The following is a 22,029-nucleotide window of genomic DNA, read 5'->3' as shown; positions in this document are numbered from 1 at the left end:
AAATAATCATCAAAAATCGCTCAATAATAACACAATGATCGCTTGTCATACAATTATGATACTCCAAGGCAGCAAATTTTTTTTTTTTTCATTTTCTTTCAATTTCTCTAAATTCATCTATAAATATAATATACACATTTATGTATATATATTTATTTATAAGCTAAATACTATATTTAAACATTCGCTGCAGTCTTTCCGATAATAAATGCGTGAAGTCGCGAGTCATTAGAACGAGAGAAAAATAATAATCACATTCTAATGACTCGCGCGTTATAAAAAAAAAAAAAAATTACGGAACTCTTTGATTAATATCACCCTCAGATTCCTTCACCTCTGATTAAAATTTACCACCAGGGGAAATTTTACTCAACGGCGGAGAAATTGATTTTCGAGTTCCCAAACTAACAAAAAAAAAAAAAAAAAAAAAAAAGGAAAAATAATTGAAAGTTCACAATTTGAAAAATATTTTTTTGCTGCCTTCGAGATCATCGACATTTGTAAGTGATTTTTTTCGCGTTTTCGCTGTGAAAATTAGTGTATATTTCGTTTTATTTTTTTTTTTTATTTTTTTTTTTTGTTTTTCACAGCGAAAACGAGAACATTAAACACATAACACAAACAAACATATAAATGGGACTTTGGAAACATTTGTGCGCACAATTATTTTGTTTGTTTGCTTTTTTCAAAATTATTCATTTTCACGTATATAACAAAAATATACGTGAACACAAAAAATTTACCGAATTAAACTCGGTATTGTCATCAATTAATTTTTTTCCAAAAAAAAAGAGAAAAAAAAATGGTGAGCAAACATTTTGATTTGGGGTCAAAAAATTGAAAAAAAAAAATTTCTTTTCGAAAAATCGACATTTTTTACAAAAAAAGAAGGGGAGGGTAATCTTTCGAAACACACACGTCTCAAAAATCAAATTTGGAATTCATCAAAATTTGATTCTTGAGGAACAATTTGTAAAAATTGTACAAAAAAAAAATTTACATTAATTATTATTTAATAAATAATCATTATATTAATAAAAAATAATATTAATCGAAGAAATATTATTTGAAGAAAAAAATTAATAGGAAAAATATTAATAAAAAAATATTATTAATAATGGAAATATCATCATTAATATAATCTTATATTAAATAATAATTGAATTGATGTGAGCGATGCGCTTCGAAAGTTACGTATATATCCCTTCACTCAGCTTTCTCATGATTTATTCAATACTGTCGAAATAAAGAAATTCAAAAAGAAAAAATCCTTCTAAAAAAAGTCAATTACAAAAAAAAATATATATATCGCACTATAATCTCTATTTCTCATCATCGCATCATTATTCATTCATAGATATTTTTTTTTTTTTTCATTCTTAATTACTGGAACATAATGTGTGTGTGTATGTATGTATGTGTGAAGTGTTTGTGTATGTGTGTGACATAATGTGACAATAATATTTAATAGCGTTCACAGTAATAGTAAATAACAAATATAATAAATTAGTTCTGTACAAAAGTGCTTCGAGCATGATAATATTAATACTTATAAACGGACGGGGCGCGCGACCCCCACAGCATTCTTCGCTCTTTCGTCGCTTTTTCTCTAAAAATTTTCATTTTTTTTATACCAAGTCGTTTTGCAACAAGCCTCGTTCTCGTTGCAAAATAGAGTTTAACAGCTTTCGAGAGCAGACGTACGAAAAAAAAAAAAACGGCGCGCATTCACTCTTTAAACGTCGACGAATCAACACAAACACACCGAGAACACATTTGCCGCTCTTATTTTCTTTTATCGTACTACACAAAAGAAAAAAAGTCTTGAGGATTTAATTTTTTTTTTTTTTTTACTTTTTTGTTTTTATATTATAAATATAGTCTATAATTTCGGCTACACTTCAGTTGCGAGTGTTGCCGCGAGAGCCGCGTCATGCCTATAATGATCGTCTATCACGTAAACACCGCATCCACTTTCTGAATTGGGTCCACTACCACCACCACCACCACTGGGTGGACTTCCATCCCCCAGCGTACTCGGCCTTTTTAATAATGCCGCCTCCCCACAACAAGAGTCCGATCCAACTGTTCCTCCCACTGTTGGATTTCCGGCAAAAACGGATGTCCTCTTTGATTCCATAACACTGCATTCTTTTTCCTTTTGAAAAAGATGCGATGCACGATGCGCAGCAGCTTCCGTATTCAGCTGCTTTGTCGATCTCGATCTTCCATCCTGAAGAACAGGCTCAGGCTTATAACCCGAGCACGAGCTATCCTCAGTTTGAAACGAAGAATCAAGATCCTCTCTCACCGATGCATTATTAACACTTTTATTTGCTGTCCATGTATTTTTAATCATATGCGCATCACCAGCGCCAAGTGTACAAACACTACCAATTCCATTGCCATTACTCAATAAACCACCTACATTGCCATTTCCAATAATACCAACAGTATTACCACCGCCACCGCCAATACCACCACGTTTACTCATACTGCTGTGCACTGCATTTCTTTCATTTTGTAAACGCGCCTCCTCATCAGCCTTTGCCTGTTCCCTCTTCTGTCGACTCTTCATACACATCACCGCTATTGCAGCCACCAAAACAAACGCCGGCACTGCCGTCGATAATGTTGCAATAACAACAACATGCTCCGTTGTTAAACCCTCATTTCTTGCCTCAGCCGATGCAACATGCTTCGAAAGATTTCCCGACCAATAACTCGCACCCGATGGTGGTACATTTATAGCCGACGATGCCACCGCCACCGCTGAACCCTCCTCAGCGCAAGTATCACCACGATAACCCTCTGGACACTCGCACAAAAATCCATTCACCACATTACGACAACTCCCACCATTTTGACAAGGTCCACTTTTACATTCATCGACAAAAATACTACAATCCTTACCAGTGAAACCCGCTTTACATTGACATTGATAATCATTTGTACCCGATATACATTTACCACCATTTGCACATGGTTTTGTTTGACAATAATCAACTTTATCCTGACATAATCGTCCAACAAAACCCGGTACACATAAACATCGAAATTGATTAATCATATCCTTACAAGTCCCTCCATTTAAACATGGATCACCCTGACAGTCGTCAATATTAATTTCACAACGTTCACCACTAAAACCCAATGGACAACTACAATTAAATCCATTGACCATATCACTGCACGTTCCACCATTTGAACATGGATTTGGTGCACATTCATCGATTTGCAATTCACATTCATGACCAGTGAAACCCGGTGGACACAAACAGGTATATCCTCTCAATGAGTCATCCTCACATGTTGCACCATGTGAACAAGGCATATCACGGCAAGATCTTGTACTAATTTCACAATGACGACCACGCCATCCCGCTGGACATGTACAACGATAAGCACGTTGTGAATTTATTTTTCCAATTGCCGTTGTCTCATTACCACCACTACCACTATTTCCACGTTGTTCCATACTGCACAGACCACCATTTAAACATGGTTTTGCGTGACAATCCAAAAGTGATTTTTCACAATCAGTCCCAGTAAAACCAGGAGCGCATGAACATGTATAAGAACCTTGTCCCGTGTTAAAGCATGTCCCATTGTTCCGACATGGTTTATGATTTGTACAATAGTTGAGATCCTGATTACAGAATAGACCACCCCAGCCCTCATCGCAAAGACACTCCCATGGCTTGTGACAAATTCCATGCTTACAACCAGGATACATTTCACACTGATCGCAAAATGGTCCTTTCCATCCTGTATGACATCTGAAAAACAAAAATAAAAAGGACTCATTACATTTTTGCAAAAAAGAAAGAAAAAAAAAGGATGTGGTCGGCCATTACGTTGTCCAGGGGATCCACAGAACCGTGACTCGCGAATGGAGAAGGGAATGGGATGAGAGGCAACCAGAAGAGAGAGAGAGAGAGAGAGAGAGAGAGAGAGAGAGAGAGAGAGAGAGAGAGAGAGAGAGAGAGAGAGAGAGAGAGAGAGAGAGAGAGAGAGAGAGAGAGAGAGAGAGAGAGAGAGAGAGAGAGAGAGAGAGAGAGAGAGAGAGAGAAAGAAAGAGATGAAACGCGAGAGAGAGAAATTAAAGAGCAACAGTGAGAGGGAAAGAGAGAGAGAGGAAAAAAGAGCAAGAGGAGGCAGGACCCAAAGAGTGGGGATGAGTCGTCGAGTGTTCCCACGGTTCGAGGCTCGGCACAGCCGTTCAGTATGCGGGTCAAGGAAAGGTTACGCTCCTCTGTGTGTGCGCGGCTCGCTCTGCCCACTAATACCATCGCCACTCATCGTATGTTCCTTCTATCTCTCTCTCTCTCTTTCTCCATACACTATTAAATACAAACACACATATACGAAAACTCAGGTAAAGTCAAGCGAAACCGGCCGAAGCATCACGAGAATTTAACCGAACCGGGTGCAACCACGCGGGTGTCGTCTCCTTTCTCTCTCTCTCTCTTTTTCTCTTTCTACGCCAATGTCGTTGCACATTACAACCTTTTATTCATCAGTATTCAAGTTGATGACAAGTTCGCCGATAGACTCCGAAATTTTCATGACGATTCCTCCACGTATAATCTGAATGGGGCCGATCCCACGGTTTCTAACCTCACGTAATATGCGTTTCCGCGTAATCAGAAAGGATATGTGTGACGACCAATATAATTGTTTTTTTTCTTTTCGCGAAAAAAAAAAAAATGCATTTTTAGAGTGTATAATTTTGATTTTTAAGAATTTTACTATACCACAGTGGAAAATTTATCATTGGTAAAAGAGTGAATAATGGACCATTATTGGTCCTATAATGGCCCAATATGGCTACACCCAGAGAAATGATATATTTGTCTCACTATTTAATAAAATAAATTATATTTATTTGTGTGAGGCTATTACTGTAAGACAAATATACGTTTATTTAACTCAATTATATATTATATTTGAGTTCAAATAAAACATTTCTTTTGGGTATACTATTGTCAATTTCCCACTGGGATGTATTTTTACAAGAGTTGATAAGAATGTTGAAAGAAAAAAAATTTATAAGTTATATTTACAACAGTTTTACATTGATTAAAGGTACTTGGCCCATATTAACATAACTTCAAAGTTTGAAAATTGTTTTTAACAATAAATAAAATTAATTCTCCCAAATTTTAAAAGTACGATTTTCAAAATAAATTATTTTGGACAAAAAATTATTTTTTTTTTTTGGACCAATTTTTACTTTTTGATTTAAAATTTTCATTAAATTTTCTACTTTTAAACGAATTTGTTAGAAATAAAATTTTTATTTAACACAATTTTCATCATATAAAATTCTTAAAATGACAAATTATAATTGTCTGTGAAATTACAAATGACCGAAACAAAAGATTTTGTCGCAATTTTTAAAATTCCCCCCGCAATTACAATTTGGACAATTTTTTAAAAATCGCGCCAAAATCTTATATACTGTTGATTGTTTTTTTATTCGGATAATTTGCAATTTCGGAAAAATATTAAAATTCAGTACCTAAAAATTTGTTTTGAATAAAAATTCTGTCAAATACGCTATATATAATTCGAAAAATGAAAACTGACTAATTATTATACTTATAATATTAATTTTTAATTTATGCGAAAATAAGTAAAATTTTAGTAAAACTATTTTATTAATTAATTCAATTAGTGAAATTTGACTATTTTTCTTATTTAGTTATTTTTTGACTAATAATTAATTAGAAATTGGTTAGTAACATAACTTTAAAATAAAAAAATTATTTTCGACTATTTATTTTTTTGCGGCAAATATACAATATCATTTTTTTCTGAAATGTGTGTTACTAAATCTGACAAAATTGATTATAATTAAATTATCATTATTAATATTATTATTACTATTATTATTATAATTTTTGTTGTTATTATTATTATTATTAATTAAATTTTCTAAAAAAATTTTGTTTATGTTAAAAATAGTTTTTTAGTTTGAGGTTATGTTACACATTATCACATTAAAATGGAAAATACGAATTGAAATAAGAAGAATCCAAATTGTTTTTTTTTTTTTTTTTTTTTTTTTTTTTTTTTTTTTTTTTTTTTTTTTTTTTTTATTTTAAGTGAGTATATGTAAGTTCCATGACCTTTTTTTGGAAAGTGACCCCCCTAGAAAATGAAACACCGGATACTGTATATGTATCTACATATATACTGACAAATATTTCATTAAGGGTCTATTCATTAATTTGATACAATTTAAAAACCTGAACCCTGGACCTCTAATCCTAATCCATCATCATCATTATATTCTCTTTAATTCATGAGTCAGAAATATATATCTTGAAAAGTTGAATAAAACTTTAAGGTTCTGACAAGATTCAAATCCTTTGTCCCTCAAGAATAGTCTCATCAATCTAGTAAATTAATCTTGATAAAAGATATATAGTTAAATTTCAAATTTTTGTATTCGAGCTTTCGTTTCGAAAAAAATTTCCCCGAAAAAAATTATTTTTCAAATAACCGTTGACATAAATAATTATTTTTAAATTTCTCCGAAATAAATAAAAAAAATATTTTCTATAATTTTCGGAAAAAAAAAAATAACTGAAGTGAAAAAAAAAACACGTAAAGTTCCAGAGCGGTCAATGGGGATGAGTCATTCTTGCATACATACATACATACATATATATATATGACTTTATGAGAGAAAAAGAGAAGGAGAGAGAGAACATTGGCTAGAGATTACCAAGTATTTCTATATAATACTCTTCAAATTAACTCCACACGTTTTATTTCATGACGGAAACTTTCAAGAGTGAGAGAGAGAGAGAGAAGACACGGAGAAGAAATATTCTAATTAGAAAAATTGAAGTTAACACATTTTTTATTTCTTTCTTTCTTTTTTTTTTGAGAAGAAAAAAAAATAAGAAAACCTCTCGATAATGAAGATTGTGTATATATTTAACTTTTGAGTTATACCGTAAAGGAAGCGATATTAAGTAAACTTCTCCTAATCAAATAAAGAAAGAGAGAGATAGATAGAAAAAATCCACTTCATAGGAATCGACACTTATACACTATAAATTCCAACGTATAACATGAACGCAATAATTGGTCGAGTGATGATCAACCATTAGAAGATGAAAAAAGAAAAAAAAAAGATAAAAAAAAAAAAAAAAAACTCGTGTCGGCATTGAGTTTGTGCTCATAAATTAAGTCTTCGTCATGTCTATTACGAATATTGCCTATAAGCGTCATTCGATCACCTATAATATTCTAACCGGAGGGGAATTTTCGTTTATTTTCTGCAATTGGTTCGCTTTTCAATTGATTTATTTATAAATCCACTTTTCTTTTTTTTAAAATTTTCCATAATTATTTTTTCCTTTTCAATTTTCTATATTTTTTTTTCTTTTTCAATTTTCTATATATATATTTTTTTTTAAATTTTCCATAATTTTTTCCCTTCTTTTTAAATTTTTCATAATTTTTCTTCCCTTTTTTAAATTTCCCATACTTTTTTGTCCAGTTTTTAAATTTTTTAAATATTTTTTCCCCCCTTTTTTAAATTTCCCATAATTTTCCCAGTTTCTTTAATTATACATTAAGAATAATTTTGAAAACTCGAAAATTTTACATAAAAAAATAAAAAGAAAAAACGTAATATCTTGCTAAACGAAAACTAAAATATCTTTTCTTAAGTGGCTACCTAGATTTAGTAAAATTTAGTATTGTAATTTTTAGATTTAGGAGTACTTTTGTACGAAAGGGCATGTCCCGTTATGTTTCAAATAAATAAATAAATAAATAAATAACCTTAAAATTTACTAAAAACAAGAAACTTTCTTTACTAAAAAATTTTTGTAAGGATATTTAGAATGCGCATGAGTCTTTAAATTCAAAAAAAATATTTCAAAATTAAAATAATAATAATAACAGTAAAAATAATTTACAATAATAATAATAAAAAAGAAAATTAACTAAAAACGATTAAAAGGATTTAAAAAAATTCGAAAATATTTCAAACTCAAATTTGTAACAAGATACAAGAACAAAACATTAAAACTTCAAAAAAAAAAGAATTCAATTGGACGAGAAAATAATTTTCCATCGAACCTTTTTTTAATTTAAATAAAAATAAATTAAAAATATAATAAAATGCATAAATAATAATAATAATAATAATAATAATAATAAATAAAATATTGTAAATCTATTGAAAAAACGCCAATTACAGATAATTTTCCAAAAGGAAAAAAAAATTGATTTCTTATATATATAGAAATTGACTTGGAAATAGGGAAGGAAAGTGATGTGGAATAAAGGTCAAAGAAGATATAAACTGAAAATTCAGACTCAATTCTTGAATAAAAGTTTCTCAACACTTCCCACGAGCGTCAGTTTAACATCTAACATACCAGTGGTATCAAATCGATATATACCGAATACGAGCATTGAAATTGTTGTTATCGTTCTCACCTCTCAGTGAGGGAACTATTAACCAAGGTGTATTTATATTATAAATATGGAAGGGGCAAAATAATAGAAGATAAAGAGACACGTATATATATATATACATATATAGTTAAATGTCAGAATAAGAATAAGAAGTAAAGAAGACGAATGAAAGAGAGACGAACGTCAAAACGTCGTTTGAGGCAAAGCTCTCGAGGTTATGCAGCTAACGGGACAATTAACCTCGGCCGTGGAGTAATTAGATGATCGAGTTAAATTCAAAGCTCGGGTTAACGGCGCAAAATGGAACCGAGATTTTTATCGACGTTATTTATATATAAATTTTATATCGTACCGCGACAATAATTCATCTTCTTAATTTCCCTCGCATATATTCAAAAAATTATTCTTTTCCGCAAAAAAAAAAAAAATTATAAGATATTTATCGAATAAAAAACAAATAAAATAGATTTACTATTATTTTTCTTTTTATATATATATAAAAAAATGTACATTAAAATACCAACGTGCACTTTACATAAGCTTCTGATTATTCGAAGCTTTTGCAGAAAATTTTCTCCCTTGAGGAAAAGAGTAAGAGAGAGAGAGAGAGAGAGAGACACCGCGCGTAGAGGCTGAATCAGCGTTTAAGTGCAGCCAAGTACTGCATTAATAGGCTTTTAATTCCTTTCATATCTCTTTGATCTCACCGAGCAAAATGCAAGGTCGTTTCATATTTCATTTCAATGAATTTCACATTTTTTTTCCCCCCCTCTTAGCTTTTCCCTTTTAACCTTTTCTATATAAAAAAAGAGATTCTTGAATTCTTAAATATATTATTTGAATTTCCTGCATTCAATGAATATTTACACTAAAAGAGAAAGAGAGAATCTAAAAATTTACTCAACTTCCTTCTCATTCGGTAATTTAGTAAAAAAGATTCTTTATATATATAATGGACAAATTTTGTTCTTTTAATCATAAACATTCCTTCACTGGAAGTGCAATTATAAATTTTTGATATTTTTTTTTTTCCACTAAATGATATATAAACGATAATAATCTAATTAGTCTATAATTGGACTAATGATGTATTATTTTTCAGATTATCAAATCACTTTAAAATAAATACTCTTTATAATTATCTATAAACGACGGAAAAAAAAAAAAAAATTTTAATCTCTAAATTAGATGTATATTTAATGTGAGAATTTAGCATAAACTTTATTTTTTGAAAAGGAAAAAGATTTTTAATACTAATTTTAAAAATTTTCAGTTATGTCTGTTTAAAATAATAAATAAAATAATGTGAAGACATAGGTACGCAATTTTTATGTCAAAAATGATATTTTAAATCTATTAATTAATATTATTATTATTAAAAAAAAAAAAGGCAATTTTATTCAAAAATGCTTTAATTGCTTACAGATGCTAAATGATGTTTGCTATCGGATGTATCAAAATTAGTAACCACAGCTAAATTTTTTGCTATGACAACGAAAAAGTTTGCTGTAATAAACAATGTCAGTGTTAATTTTTAAAAAATTTACTATCACCGCAAACTTTTTTGACCCCACGGCAAATTTTTTTTTTTTTTGTCTCTATATATAAGCTATAAATTTGATGTGACAGCTAATAGTTCGCTGCCACAGCAAATTTATAGCTAATATATAGAGACAGCGAAAAAATTTGCTGTGGGGTCAAAAAAATTTGCTGATATTTTTTATTACAGCAAACTTTTTCGTTGTAATAGCAAAAAATTTAGCTGTGGTTACTAATTTTGATAGATTTAATAACAGACATCAGTTAGCATCTGTAAGCGCAATTACAATTTTTTTCTGTGTATTGGTATTAATTTGATATAACTTTTGGTATACGTAGAAAAATGGAAAAACGAATAAATTAACTTTTACTATATATATATATACTTTAAAAGTAGAATCTGAACTATCCGCAGTTTCTGGCCATTTTTATTCAAAAAAAAAAGAAAAAGTAAAATTTACTCCTGAAATAGTAAATTTTACTGTTTCTGGAGAATAAAAATGACTAGAAATGAGCGGACAGTTCAGATTATACTTTTAAAGTATAGAAGTATAGTAAAAGTTACTTTATTTGTTTTTCCATTTACTTTTAAATTAACCATAATTCTATTTTTTAAAAAACAGAAAAAAAAATTGTCCATTTAAAGAGAATTTTTACGATTTTTTTTTTAAATTCGAAATGAGAATCAAGAGTTAGGATTCCAGGTTTTCTAATTAAATTCCACACTCTTTTGAATAAAAATGTGAATGGAGAAAAAGGGGGACCAGAGAGGAACGGAGGAGGGAGGGGAGGGGGGGGGAAGGGAGTGAGTTGCAGGTTGGAGTTCGCGTCACGATTTAGAACCCGGGGAGAATGTTCGCGTTAACCCGGCGATGTGAGGTAAATCAAAGAGAGGCGAAGAAGAAGAAGAAAGAAAGAAGAAGGAAGGATCGGGGATCGCCACCGCGCGAGAGTAGCGACGGAAACGATTCGAACGCTTCGAATTCTTCTTCGTCCTGCTTTTCTCGACAAGCTTTTGCAAAGAAGAAGAAGAAGAAGACGACGACGAAGAGGAAAAAAAGAAGAAGAAAAAGGTATATATATATATATATAGTGGTGGGAGTAGCCACATTGCAGAATGTAATACCGGTACAGGAGGTATATACTCACATGCATTCGTTGGGTCGATTGCAGTGTCCGTGTTGCTCGTCGCATCCGGGCAGGCAGCTGGCTGAAACGAACAAGAAAAAAATTCAAAGGTTAAGGCAACTCTCCACAAGAGGTCGATCGCGTCCCTCACGACTGGTAAGAGAGCGATACAATGCACTATACAGTAAAGCACAGCACGCCTCATTAATTCCTCAGATCAACTCTTTAAAAATATCTTGGCCTTTTTTTTTTTGTACAATTTTTTTTTTTCCGAAAAATTACTTTTAATTAAAACTTCATTTAATTAAACTCCCTTGCGGAGAAAGGTGAAAAAAAAAAATGTTACAAATTTTATTTTTCTATGGAGAAAATAATTTTGGAATTTATGGGATCCTTGTGTAATAACATAATCAAAGAAATATTAATGAGACGTGCTTGTGTTAAAAAAAAAAAATATCTCCGCGTGGTATGTCGGTGAAGAAAAATATTTTTTTTTAAAGATTGCAATACTACTGCAGCAGCGGTAATGAAATTGTGTCACGTTTAGAGCCGCGCGCTTGTCCAGTCCGCAAATATCCAAAGGCTCGTTTGGCTCGCAGCCACTCGCAGTTACATTTATATTGTATGTATATAGATATATATATATAAAGACTTCCCAATACAATTCTCATAGCCTATATGACTTTTTCCTTGGTTCCGGAATTATGTGAGGAAAATCAATAAAAAAAAGGGGGCAAAATAAAGAAAAATGCAAAAAAAAAATTATGTTAAAAAAAGAAGATAATAAAATATAATATTCAAAAAAAAAGAAGAAAATGCGAAAAAAGAAAGGGAAGACATAAAAAAGAGGGGTTAGAAAAAAAGAGCAAAAATAAATTGTTAGCCGCATCTTCAACATGATTAAATTAATAGTCATTGTGGGACATCTTTTATATGTTTCTCGAGTTCTTATATATATATATACGACGCACCGACAATGAAAACTAATCATTTGAATATATCTTGCGACTTTTTTATGACTAATTAAAAAGATTAGAATCCAAGAATTTTGGTTTTTTGTTTTTTAATGTCCAAGTCTCAATCAATTATATAGAAATTTTTTCGAGTTCAAAAACTTAATTGTCCAAGTCTCGCAATTTTTTTCAACGACCACAAAATAAAACCTTCAATTAATTATATAGATATGTATAAAGAAATTAAATTACCAGAAATTTGATATATTTTCACATAACCTATATATATATAAAAGTGAAATTAATTAATAATTATAGTTATATTTTTATTCAAATGGCACACAAAAATAATTTATCAACAGAAACAAAATGGACAAATTTGATTGATTGTCCACTAAAGATTGTGGATAACCAATCAGATTTCTGAATTTTTTTTTCTTTCGATAAACGTGTCCCTTATACATTTTACTAAACATATAGTGCATTATTTAACTGACTAGTTAGTCCAAAAGTACATGACATTTGTATTTCAATTTCTAAATCTCAAAATAGTTTCTTATTCCGAATAACAACAATCGCGAAAATTGAAATAATATATCGTCTAGGGTAAAAATAATGAAGATTCTCCAATTTCTAAATCGTGTGTAGGCAAAGACATTTTCCGCGGTAGAGATTGAAGACAATTGTATATATATATATATATATGTAGGAATATGGTAGAAATCGTCTTCGGTTTCGATTCATAATGAAGGAAGAAGCTGTGAGTACACATATAGAAGATGCACACAAGATCGGTACACATATATACACCAAAGATCGTGCTTCATGGCATCGCTGTGAAAACGGACAACCTCGTGCGATACATGTATAGAGGATTCCACAAGTCGATGCGAACACCGTCATGAACCTCTCTCAGAATATATATATATATATATATACGGAACTCGCTTTCTTGAAGGATATTCTTTTTTCAAGAGAGTATCTCTCTCCCTCTAATGAACCAAAGGAGAAAGTCATCGTCGAGAGGCCTTTTGCTTGCAAATAAATAAATTCTCCTCTATAACGCGGAGAGCATCGATTAGATATTCTAGAATTATATACCCATCCCTCGGAGAAATCGACACAAAGTCATTATATTATATGAGAATTACGCCTTCAACCTAAGACTATTCGCCAATTCTTCTATTCTATTTTTCTATTGAAAAGAAATAAATTTCTCACAATTACATCACTATATCGAGAAAAAAAAAAGAATTGAAAAGAATAAAAAAAAAAAATGATCGACAGGATGATGGTAGCAGGTTCTGAATGGGGTTGAAGGTGGCTGACGAATCAGGTAGAGAGAAAGAGAGATGCGAGGAGAAGAGTTGGGGTGAAGCGGGTGGACCGCGTGACCTTGGCATCGAGGCAACACACACCGGCCGGTGCATTCGAGTTTCTTGTCGAGTAGCACACACTAAGAGAGAGAGAGAGAGAGGGCAAAAGTACTCAGTGGAGTAGGTATAGGTATTTATAGTCCAACGTCGTCTTCGTCGCTTTGGATCGACGCCGAAAGAAAACGAACGAATCGTAGAGATTCCAACAATCTTATGGTCCTCGCTCTCTTCTTTCAACAAAAGAAACCTCTACAACCGTGAAATCGTGTGTCCTACCATTTTTATTTCTCTCTCAAAGGCGTCGCTCCAACTATAAAACTTCTCTCATCGTTCTTTTTTTTTTTTTTTAAAAAAAGGCCAACATTTATTTTATTTTTTCAGCGATAATTAAAAGCCAAATTCAGTCCCTTTAAATATTTAACAAATCGATTTTCCAACTGACGTTTCTGACCCTCCGCATATAAATAAGGCTTTGATTCTCCTTTGGGGATATGGGGGATCTATATATACCTGCTTGCCGTATGGTATTCTTCATTTTAGGAAGAAAAGATTCCAAGTGGATGCTGGCCAAGATTTCGAAGAAGATGGAAGAAAAGTTTTTCGAGCAGGTATAAGAAGAAAAATTTATGTATGCCTTTCGAAAAATTGAAAAGAAATTTTTGTGTACAAGAAGGGAAACTTATATACGCATGGAAGTGGACTGAGCCGAATGCGCTAGTCCAGTGCAGCTGTTGGTTAAAGCACCCGACAGCAGCTGTCGTGGCCACTCGCTTGTCGTCGTCGTAGTCGTGTTGCAGCTGCTTCATTTAGCGCCCAACCCCTATACATATATATAGAGTATACATATAAAAAACGAAGAGGTAGCACCCCCGAATATGCGCCACCAAAAACCTTACTTCACCGGCTCTCGATCCGTTTTTTTTTTAACCCCTTTTTGGCTCGATTAAATTTTAATGCTCAATTTTCTTTCTAGAAAGAAATAAAAAACCGTCACATCAATCGCTTTTGTATTTAAATAGAAAAAAACGGCGAAAAAAGAACATTTCTAAATTTTCTAATTAAAAAAAAAAAAACAACAAAAATATCGCGAAAAAGAAAATTTAAAATCTTATTCTCTATTTAAATACATTCCTCAGCAAGTAAAATTCTCTCAACCAACCGAAAAAGAAAAAGAAGAAAAAGAGCATGACTGTCAAATTCTTTTTATTGCGTGTGTGTAACTAGCAACACGATTCATGCGAAACGTTAAGAGTATGTTTGCACTGCGCGCTTTTAAATGCTATCTGATTCGTCCGCTGTCCTATTACCGAAAGAAATGCTGTGAATGCACGAAAGACGATGAGTTTAGTCTTGAAAATCTCGACGAACAAGAGAGTATAATGAGAGAGAAAAAATAAAAAAAAAATCCTCACGTTAATAAACGTGTGAAGAGTGAAGGTGATGACCAAAAAAAAAAAAAAATCCAATTAGAAGTGCGAAAAATGTTTCCCCCCCCCCATCTTTTTCGTTCAGGAAGCATCCAAAAATTCCAAGAACATCATTGAAATGAATTATAATAGTCTATTAGTAATCCATTCGCGAACTCTTGTCACTCTCTTGTCCTTTCGCGACATCATCGTCGTCTTCGTCGTCGTGTGTGAACTAAAAGTGCAACGACCTGATGACTCTCCTGGAACTCAATTTGCATGTGACTCAGTTGTTCATATATATATATATAAAACTCGGAAAACTGCTTTTATATAAAGAAGAAGAAAAGTTAAAACGAGAATTGAAAGGCGAAGAAAAAGGAGAGAGACGATTGCAATTTTATTATTGAATCAAGGACACACAAGAGAGATATATAATAATTTCGCAAAGGCCACATTGCACTTAGATTTATAATCCCCAAGATCATGTTATTGGTTTATATATATATATGTATAATGACAAAAAAATGCTAATCAGTATATAGAATACTGATGACTTAATGATTCCTATATATACATATATATAGAACTGTGAGAAAAAGTCAGAAAAAAGATCAAATAAAAATTCGCTTCATCAATTACCAACAAAATCGATTGATAAATATAATATAAATTATATCACTTCCAATTCTTTGTATCGATCTTTTTTTCCACGCGATCTATCTATGTGTGTGGCAATTTTATCTACACTCTACTTTATATCTGATAATGATTTTTAAATGCAAATCCATTTACGATTTTTCTCTTCAGCTGAAGAGAATTAAATTTATATGGAAATCAAAGAAAAAATGATGAAGACAAAATGTAATTTACTGTTATACTCTCTAAATTTTATAATTAGTTGAAAATAATTGATTTTATACAGTAAAAAGTCAGCTACTGATTTGAATACTTTATTTTCTTATTAGAAAATAATCTAGTAAATAATAATAAATAACAATTATAATAATAATAACCTTTTAGTTAAAAATAAGTAATTATTAGTTAAATTTATTTTTAGGTTATGTCAAAACAACTAAAATTTCTGTTAACTAATCTATCGATTAAAATAAGTAAGTATTAGTTAAATTTACTTTTAGGTTATGTTAAAATAAGTAAAACTAATTCTTTAGTTAAAAATAACTAATTATTAGTTCAAAATAAGTAATTTTATATAATTAATAATAATAATTATTATTATTGTAGTAATTATTATTTAAATTTACTTTTAGGTTATGTTGAAATAACTATAATTTCTGGTATAACTAATATTTTAGTAAAAAATAACTAATTATTTGTGACTAATTAAGATTTAGAGAGTAAATTCACTTTTAGATTATTTTAAAATAACTAAAATTATTGGTACCTAATTTTATAGTTAAAATTAACTAATTACTAGTTAAAAATTAGTAATTTTATATAATTAATTATTATTGTAGAAATTATTATCTAAATTCACTTGTAGGTTATGTTAAAATAACCTTTAATTTCTGGTAACTAATGTTTTAGTTAAAAATACTTAATTATTAATGAAATTCACTTTTAGGTTATGTTAAAATCACTAAAATTTCTACTACTTAATATTTTAGTAAAAAAATAAGTAATAACTAATTAACTAATTCAGATTTAGAGAGGCAAGCAAAAAAAATTTAACCAACAATAATTTTTCACTAATTTTCCAAAGCCAATTTTTCATATATATATATATATATGTATATAAAGCTGACGAGATATGAAAACAAAGAAGAAAAGAAAACCAAAAAAAAAGTAAGTTTATATTCGCTATATGCTCGCAAGTCGACTCTCGCCGATCCAGTCGGATCCGCAGGTTCGCTAAGTAAAAGACGAGGAAGCTAATACACCCGCTGCTGCCGCTGCTGCTGCAGCAAAGAGAGAAAGAAAAGATGAACTGAGTCAGAGTGTGTGAGTGAGTGAGCGCGCGCGCGCGCATGAAGCGTGGGAAACTGTTCTCAGACATCAGGCTCAGGTACCGACAGGATTTTACTTCGTCCCCCTAGCAACCAACTTTCGATAGTTGCCGTAGCTGCTGCTGCTGCTGCAGGAGTCGTGTTATCGTCGTCCCATTTTCAGGATGTCTATAACATTTCGCGGACACAATCTCTTTTTCTTACTTTTATATCGGCGATATAATTTTTTATCATTTCTATTTTTCCTAATTCTAAGTAAACCAAATTTCGAAATCCTAATATATATATATGCAAAAATTTCCTAATTACCAAAATTTGCGATAATAATTGCAATGATAAAAAAGAATTCCATACGATTTTTGATAATTTTCGGTTATTTAAAATACAATTATACCTTGGAAAAATTTTACATAATTTAATTCCGGGGAGGTCAATAGCCTATATAGGAACAGTGAAAATTTCTGTTTTTTTTTTCCAAAAAACAGTTATTTTACAAACTGCTAAAGCAAAAATGCAATTACTAATTTAGATTTAAAGGGAAAAAAGTACTATAAGGTTCAATAACCTTATACAGAATTAGCGAATTTTTTTTTTTGAAATAGAAAACCCTAAAAGAAAACAAAGGTTAAAAACATGCGGAGATTGAAATCAGAGAAGCTGGAAAAGGACTATTATATGCACTTTTCTCTTTTTTTTTAAAAAAAAGGAGGCAAACCATGTTACAAGTGAGTTATGGCATTTATAAGATCCACAAAAAGGATAGAGAGGTCTACCCAATAGCTCTCTATACTTCGCTTGTATCATTTCCACTTGGGATAATTGAGCCTCTGCAATTATCCTACTGGTAGTTTATCATCCCATCATACGAGTCTAATATTACGAAAAGGGATTGCTTCTTGTCTAGACGCCAGGCGGCTTTAGCGAGAAACAGAGAGAGAGAGAGAGAGAAGAGTAGAAAGAAAGCTCAAGTGGTATTATTTATTTTTCTTTTTCAAAACTGATATATACTCGGGACTTCTTGGCTATATAGAAAATTATATTATTCATTCTCGACAATTACATTTATGTTCAAAAAAAAAAAAAAAGAAAATTATTACAAAATTTTCATTATTTACGAGGAAAAGTATGGAATAGAAAGGTTTTCATATATATTAGTTTTGAAAAAATTTAACAGAAACAATTATGAAAAAATGAATAAAGTAACTTTTACTTTATATACTTTAAATGTAAAACTGTCCACAGTTTCTGCGCATTTCTGGCAATTTTTACTCTCCAAAAATAGTAGAATTTTACTATATTTCCGGAATAATTTTTACTATTCCAGGGGGAAATTTTACTATTTCTGGAAAGTAAAAATTGCCAGAAATGCGCAGAAACTGACGACATTTTAGATTTTACTTTTAAAGTATATAGTAAAAGTTACAATATTCTCTTCTACTATTTTCAACTAAAAGATTAGTAGAAATATTACTATTTTGGTTTGCTATATTTAAAAACCGAAAAGTTATCAGAAATTTCAGTTACATAACCTAAAAGTGAATTTAAAATTGACCTATTTTCAACCAGATTAGTAGAAATTGTTTGTTTTATATCTCAAAACCGGAAAAATTAGAAAGGAAGTCCAATAAAATTTTCCTATGTATACTAAAATCAAAGAGAGAATAACTATTCAAGAGAGGAGGCGCAAAGTATATATATATATACATATTTGAAAGTGATTGGCCTGGCAAGTGAAGGAAGAATGCAAATGTTATAGTTAACACACTATATATACATATACACATCTCCTGAGGCAATGTTGGTTTGTTAAGCAAGAGAAGAGTGAACCTATGGCTTCGACCTCTGCGAGATTGTAGGAGGATCTCCCTCTCATCGTTGTTGTTGTTGTTATTATTATTATTATTGCCGTTCGTTTAGTAGTAGTAGTAGTAAGTTTCCAAGTAAAAGGTCGTAATAGGAGGGTATATAACTTACGTTTGTTGCAGTAGTCACCGGTCCATCCCGAGAGGCAAATACGTTCACCGGTCGGACTGCAGCTGTTATGCCCGAATCTATCGTCCCGAGGCCTGCAGAAATTCTCACACTTTTGCCCATAGTAGTTTGGCGCGCATATCACCCTGAACCCGTAGGCCATCAGCGAATGAGCATTTTGCTCCTCAACCTCTATCCATTTTGGTCCAATACCCAACCACATCTGGGTTGCTAATCTTGCCAACAGGACTTTCTCTGCAAAAAAAAAAAAATAAAGCATAAATTCATTATTAATATCCACATCAAATTTCTTATAATAAAATGATACATGATTTAATAATACCGTAAATGCCATAGTTACCGTCACCTTTTCTTCAGTAGTCATACTACTCTCTAAATCTGAATTAGTAAAAATGTTTACTAATTTGAATTTAGTGACTCACTTTTTGCTTCTGAATTAGTAAAATTTTACTAATTGTTAGTTAAAGTTACTAATAATTAGTAAAATTTTACTAATTCAGAAGCAAAAAGTACTAATTCAAATTAGTAAACATTTTTACAAATTCAGATTTAGAGAGTATACTTAATAATTTGAGAATTTAAAGCAATATTATTATAATTTATTATTTATGTAAAATAATAATTATGTAAAATTAAAAACTGTTTTTGAAAATATTTTTTTTTTTTGTAATTTTCAACCAAAATGACGGTAACTAAGGCATAGTGACGAGGGACTTAAATAATAATAATATAAAAGAGAGTAAATGATATATAGAAACACGGAGAAAAAGAAAAAGTAATTTTTACTACTTTCAGAGTAAAACTGGACCAACTCGAAGTTTCTGCGCATCTCTGGCAATTTTTACTCCAAAAATAGTAAAATTTATTATTTCTGTAGTAAATTTTACTGTTTCCGTAGTAAGTTTTACTATTTCTAGAATAAATTTTACTATTTTTGGAGTAAAAATTGCCAGAGATGCGCAGAAACTTCGAGTTGGTCCAGTTTTACTCTGAAAGTAGTAAAAGTTACTTTATAAAAGAAATCTTTTTTCTCCGTGAAGTTGTTGCTTAGTCGGGTTTTTTTTTTTGTAAAATTTTGTATATAGATGAAAAAAAATTTTCCTTTTAGCGGAAGATGTTATTGTTCGAGAATGATTTAAGAGAAATCTGAGATTTCGGAAGTGTTTTGCTCCTGTTCGAGGTGGATCGCAGCGCCCTCGGGGGTAGACCGGATGTTCGTTCATACTATTGCCAGACCGTCGACGGCATGCATCCGGCACAATAAGAGCGCATATACTCTCTGGGAAAGAGGCGTTCATCCTCCTCCTTCTTTTTCTTCTTCTGTATCTCCACCTCTTCCTCTTTGACGTTTTATTTCTTACCTCATATAAACCACCTTCTAAAAACCTCTATATTCGCATGTATATATATATATATATATATATATATATATAGCGAAACAGTGTTGCCATATTACAACATTTTCCGTCAGATAGAAAGAGAGAGAAATAGTTATCATTTATATACTTTCCCTATTCATATATAATGAAGAATATATTTAACCATCCTCTCCTTTAACCTTTTCCCTTATTTCACACACACATATGTATATCTGGTATTTCTATTGTTTTTCACTTTCTCAATTTCTCTTGTGTTCTTAATATTTTTCCTATATTGGTTTGGTTCTTTAATTCCAATTTTTGATATTCTTAATACTTTCTGTAGTTTCTTTTTTTTTTCGAAAAAATTTTAAGCAGAGGGTTTTTAAAACCTAACCTAAAAACCGTAGTGCTTTATATAGTGTACACTTTTCTGTCCTTTTCTAACACACGTGTTTTTATAGTAAGTAAGTAAGACAAGGACAGAAAAGTGTAGGCATATACGGCCAAAAGTGTAAATAGTAATGTATTTTTAGGTTAGAAAAATAAAAACGTGTTTTTACATGACACACTATAAAACAAAATTTAATCGACTTTAGGTACTAAATTGTCATTTTTATACCTAAAATCGGCACATATTGCACTTATATGTCATGCAAACGTAATTGAAATTCGCCTTTCTTGTATAAATTCGTGTGAATTTATCCAATTTTCATTTCGTTCCTTTTAAATCTTATATATAAATATATTTTAATATCCCATTATTTTGATTGATCTCCATTTTTCTCCGAGACTACTTCGTTTCTTTTTCTTTTTTTTCGTCTGAACAAGTGCGTGTGAATTTCTGGAGCTCAGCTGGTAAACAAACAGGAGAAGGGGAAAAGTTGATGAGGAAAGGTAGCCAAAATATGAAATTTGCTTGGTTCCGATAGCTCGCTCTTTCTCTCTTTCTCTCTCTCATCTTATGGGGCGAAGAGAGTTTTTAACTTAGCAATGATTTCTGCTTTAAGATCTTTTACTTCTCTCTCCATTTTTTTTTCTGCACTTTTTTTTTCTCCATAAAATTAATGGTTCAGGTGTATCCCATGCACAGGTTTTAAAAAGCGTAGAACGAAGAGGTTAAAAAAAAAAAAAAGAAGAAGAAGAAGAGAAAAAAAATGGAGAGAGAGAAACTGTGTATAGTAATCTGTATCGTTGTTTACGAAGAGAGCTGGGATTTCGGAACGATGAGGAGAGGCAATTGCCTGGCGAGGAAGCATCAGCAGAGAGTATTGGTGGTATAAGGCAAGGTCCTGACTCCCGTTTTGCCCCAAGGCGAAACGTTACTTCCCTTCTGGGAAGACGCCACAGTGCTTTAAGTATCCACGGGCACGCCATCGGCAAAACGGGTTCCGCCTTTTGTTCTTCATCTCTTTTCTTTTCTCTCAGCCTGGCTCTTTCTTCTTCGATATGGTCCATACACCCATTGGGCCGAGGATATGGATGCGAAGAGAGAGAGAACATCGCGCGGGGCTAAGCCCGTGAGAGACGCGCTTTTTCGATAGGGCGTTGAATCGAGACCTGCGCGGCGCTCTCTTCCTAATCGTTCGGTGTTTATGATAATACCGAACGAAAATTTGGAAACACGAAAAGAAATTACTTTTTCATCCCTGGGAGACCTCTTTTATTTTTTTTTTTTTTATTCTTCATTATCTTTCCATTCGCCTAATATTAAAAAAAATTGCTCTCTTAATTAGAGACACGTTTATACCAATTTTTCTTGAAAAAGTTCACAATTAGCAAGTCTAATTTTTGAAAATTAATTTTTTCTCAAAACTTTTGAAAAATTCAACAATATCCTCTTTGTTCTTGTTTTAATTTAT

At 31.3% G+C, this 22,029-nt stretch overlaps 1 protein-coding gene across 5 annotated transcripts in view; it reads right to left on the bottom strand.

Annotated features, from left to right (window-relative positions):
- Window positions 1-544: 544 nt before the first annotated feature.
- Window positions 545-22,029, bottom strand: part of LOC127282519 (neurogenic locus protein delta) — a 247,978-nt gene continuing 226,493 nt past the window's right edge. For all 5 annotated transcript variants that reach the window (XM_051306793.1, XM_051306797.1, XM_051306794.1 and 2 more), the window contains 3 exons: window positions 18,792-19,043; window positions 11,137-11,197; window positions 545-3,779 (listed from right to left, as the gene is read on the bottom strand). In XM_051306793.1, the coding sequence (XP_051162750.1) occupies window positions 1,895-3,779; window positions 11,137-11,197; window positions 18,792-19,043 (2,198 nt within the window). In that variant the 3' untranslated portion in view covers window positions 545-1,894. The remainder of the gene's footprint in view (window positions 3,780-11,136; window positions 11,198-18,791; window positions 19,044-22,029) is intronic.

Source organism: Leptopilina boulardi, unplaced genomic scaffold, assembly GCF_019393585.1.
Source record: "Leptopilina boulardi isolate dan_hultmark-lab unplaced genomic scaffold, ZJU_Lbou_2.1 LbouV2_300, whole genome shotgun sequence".
In the NCBI taxonomy this organism is placed as follows: Eukaryota; Metazoa; Arthropoda; class Insecta; order Hymenoptera; family Figitidae; genus Leptopilina; species Leptopilina boulardi.
Note: the sequence above shows the minus strand (reverse complement) of the source record. Positions and strands in the feature narration are given on the sequence as shown.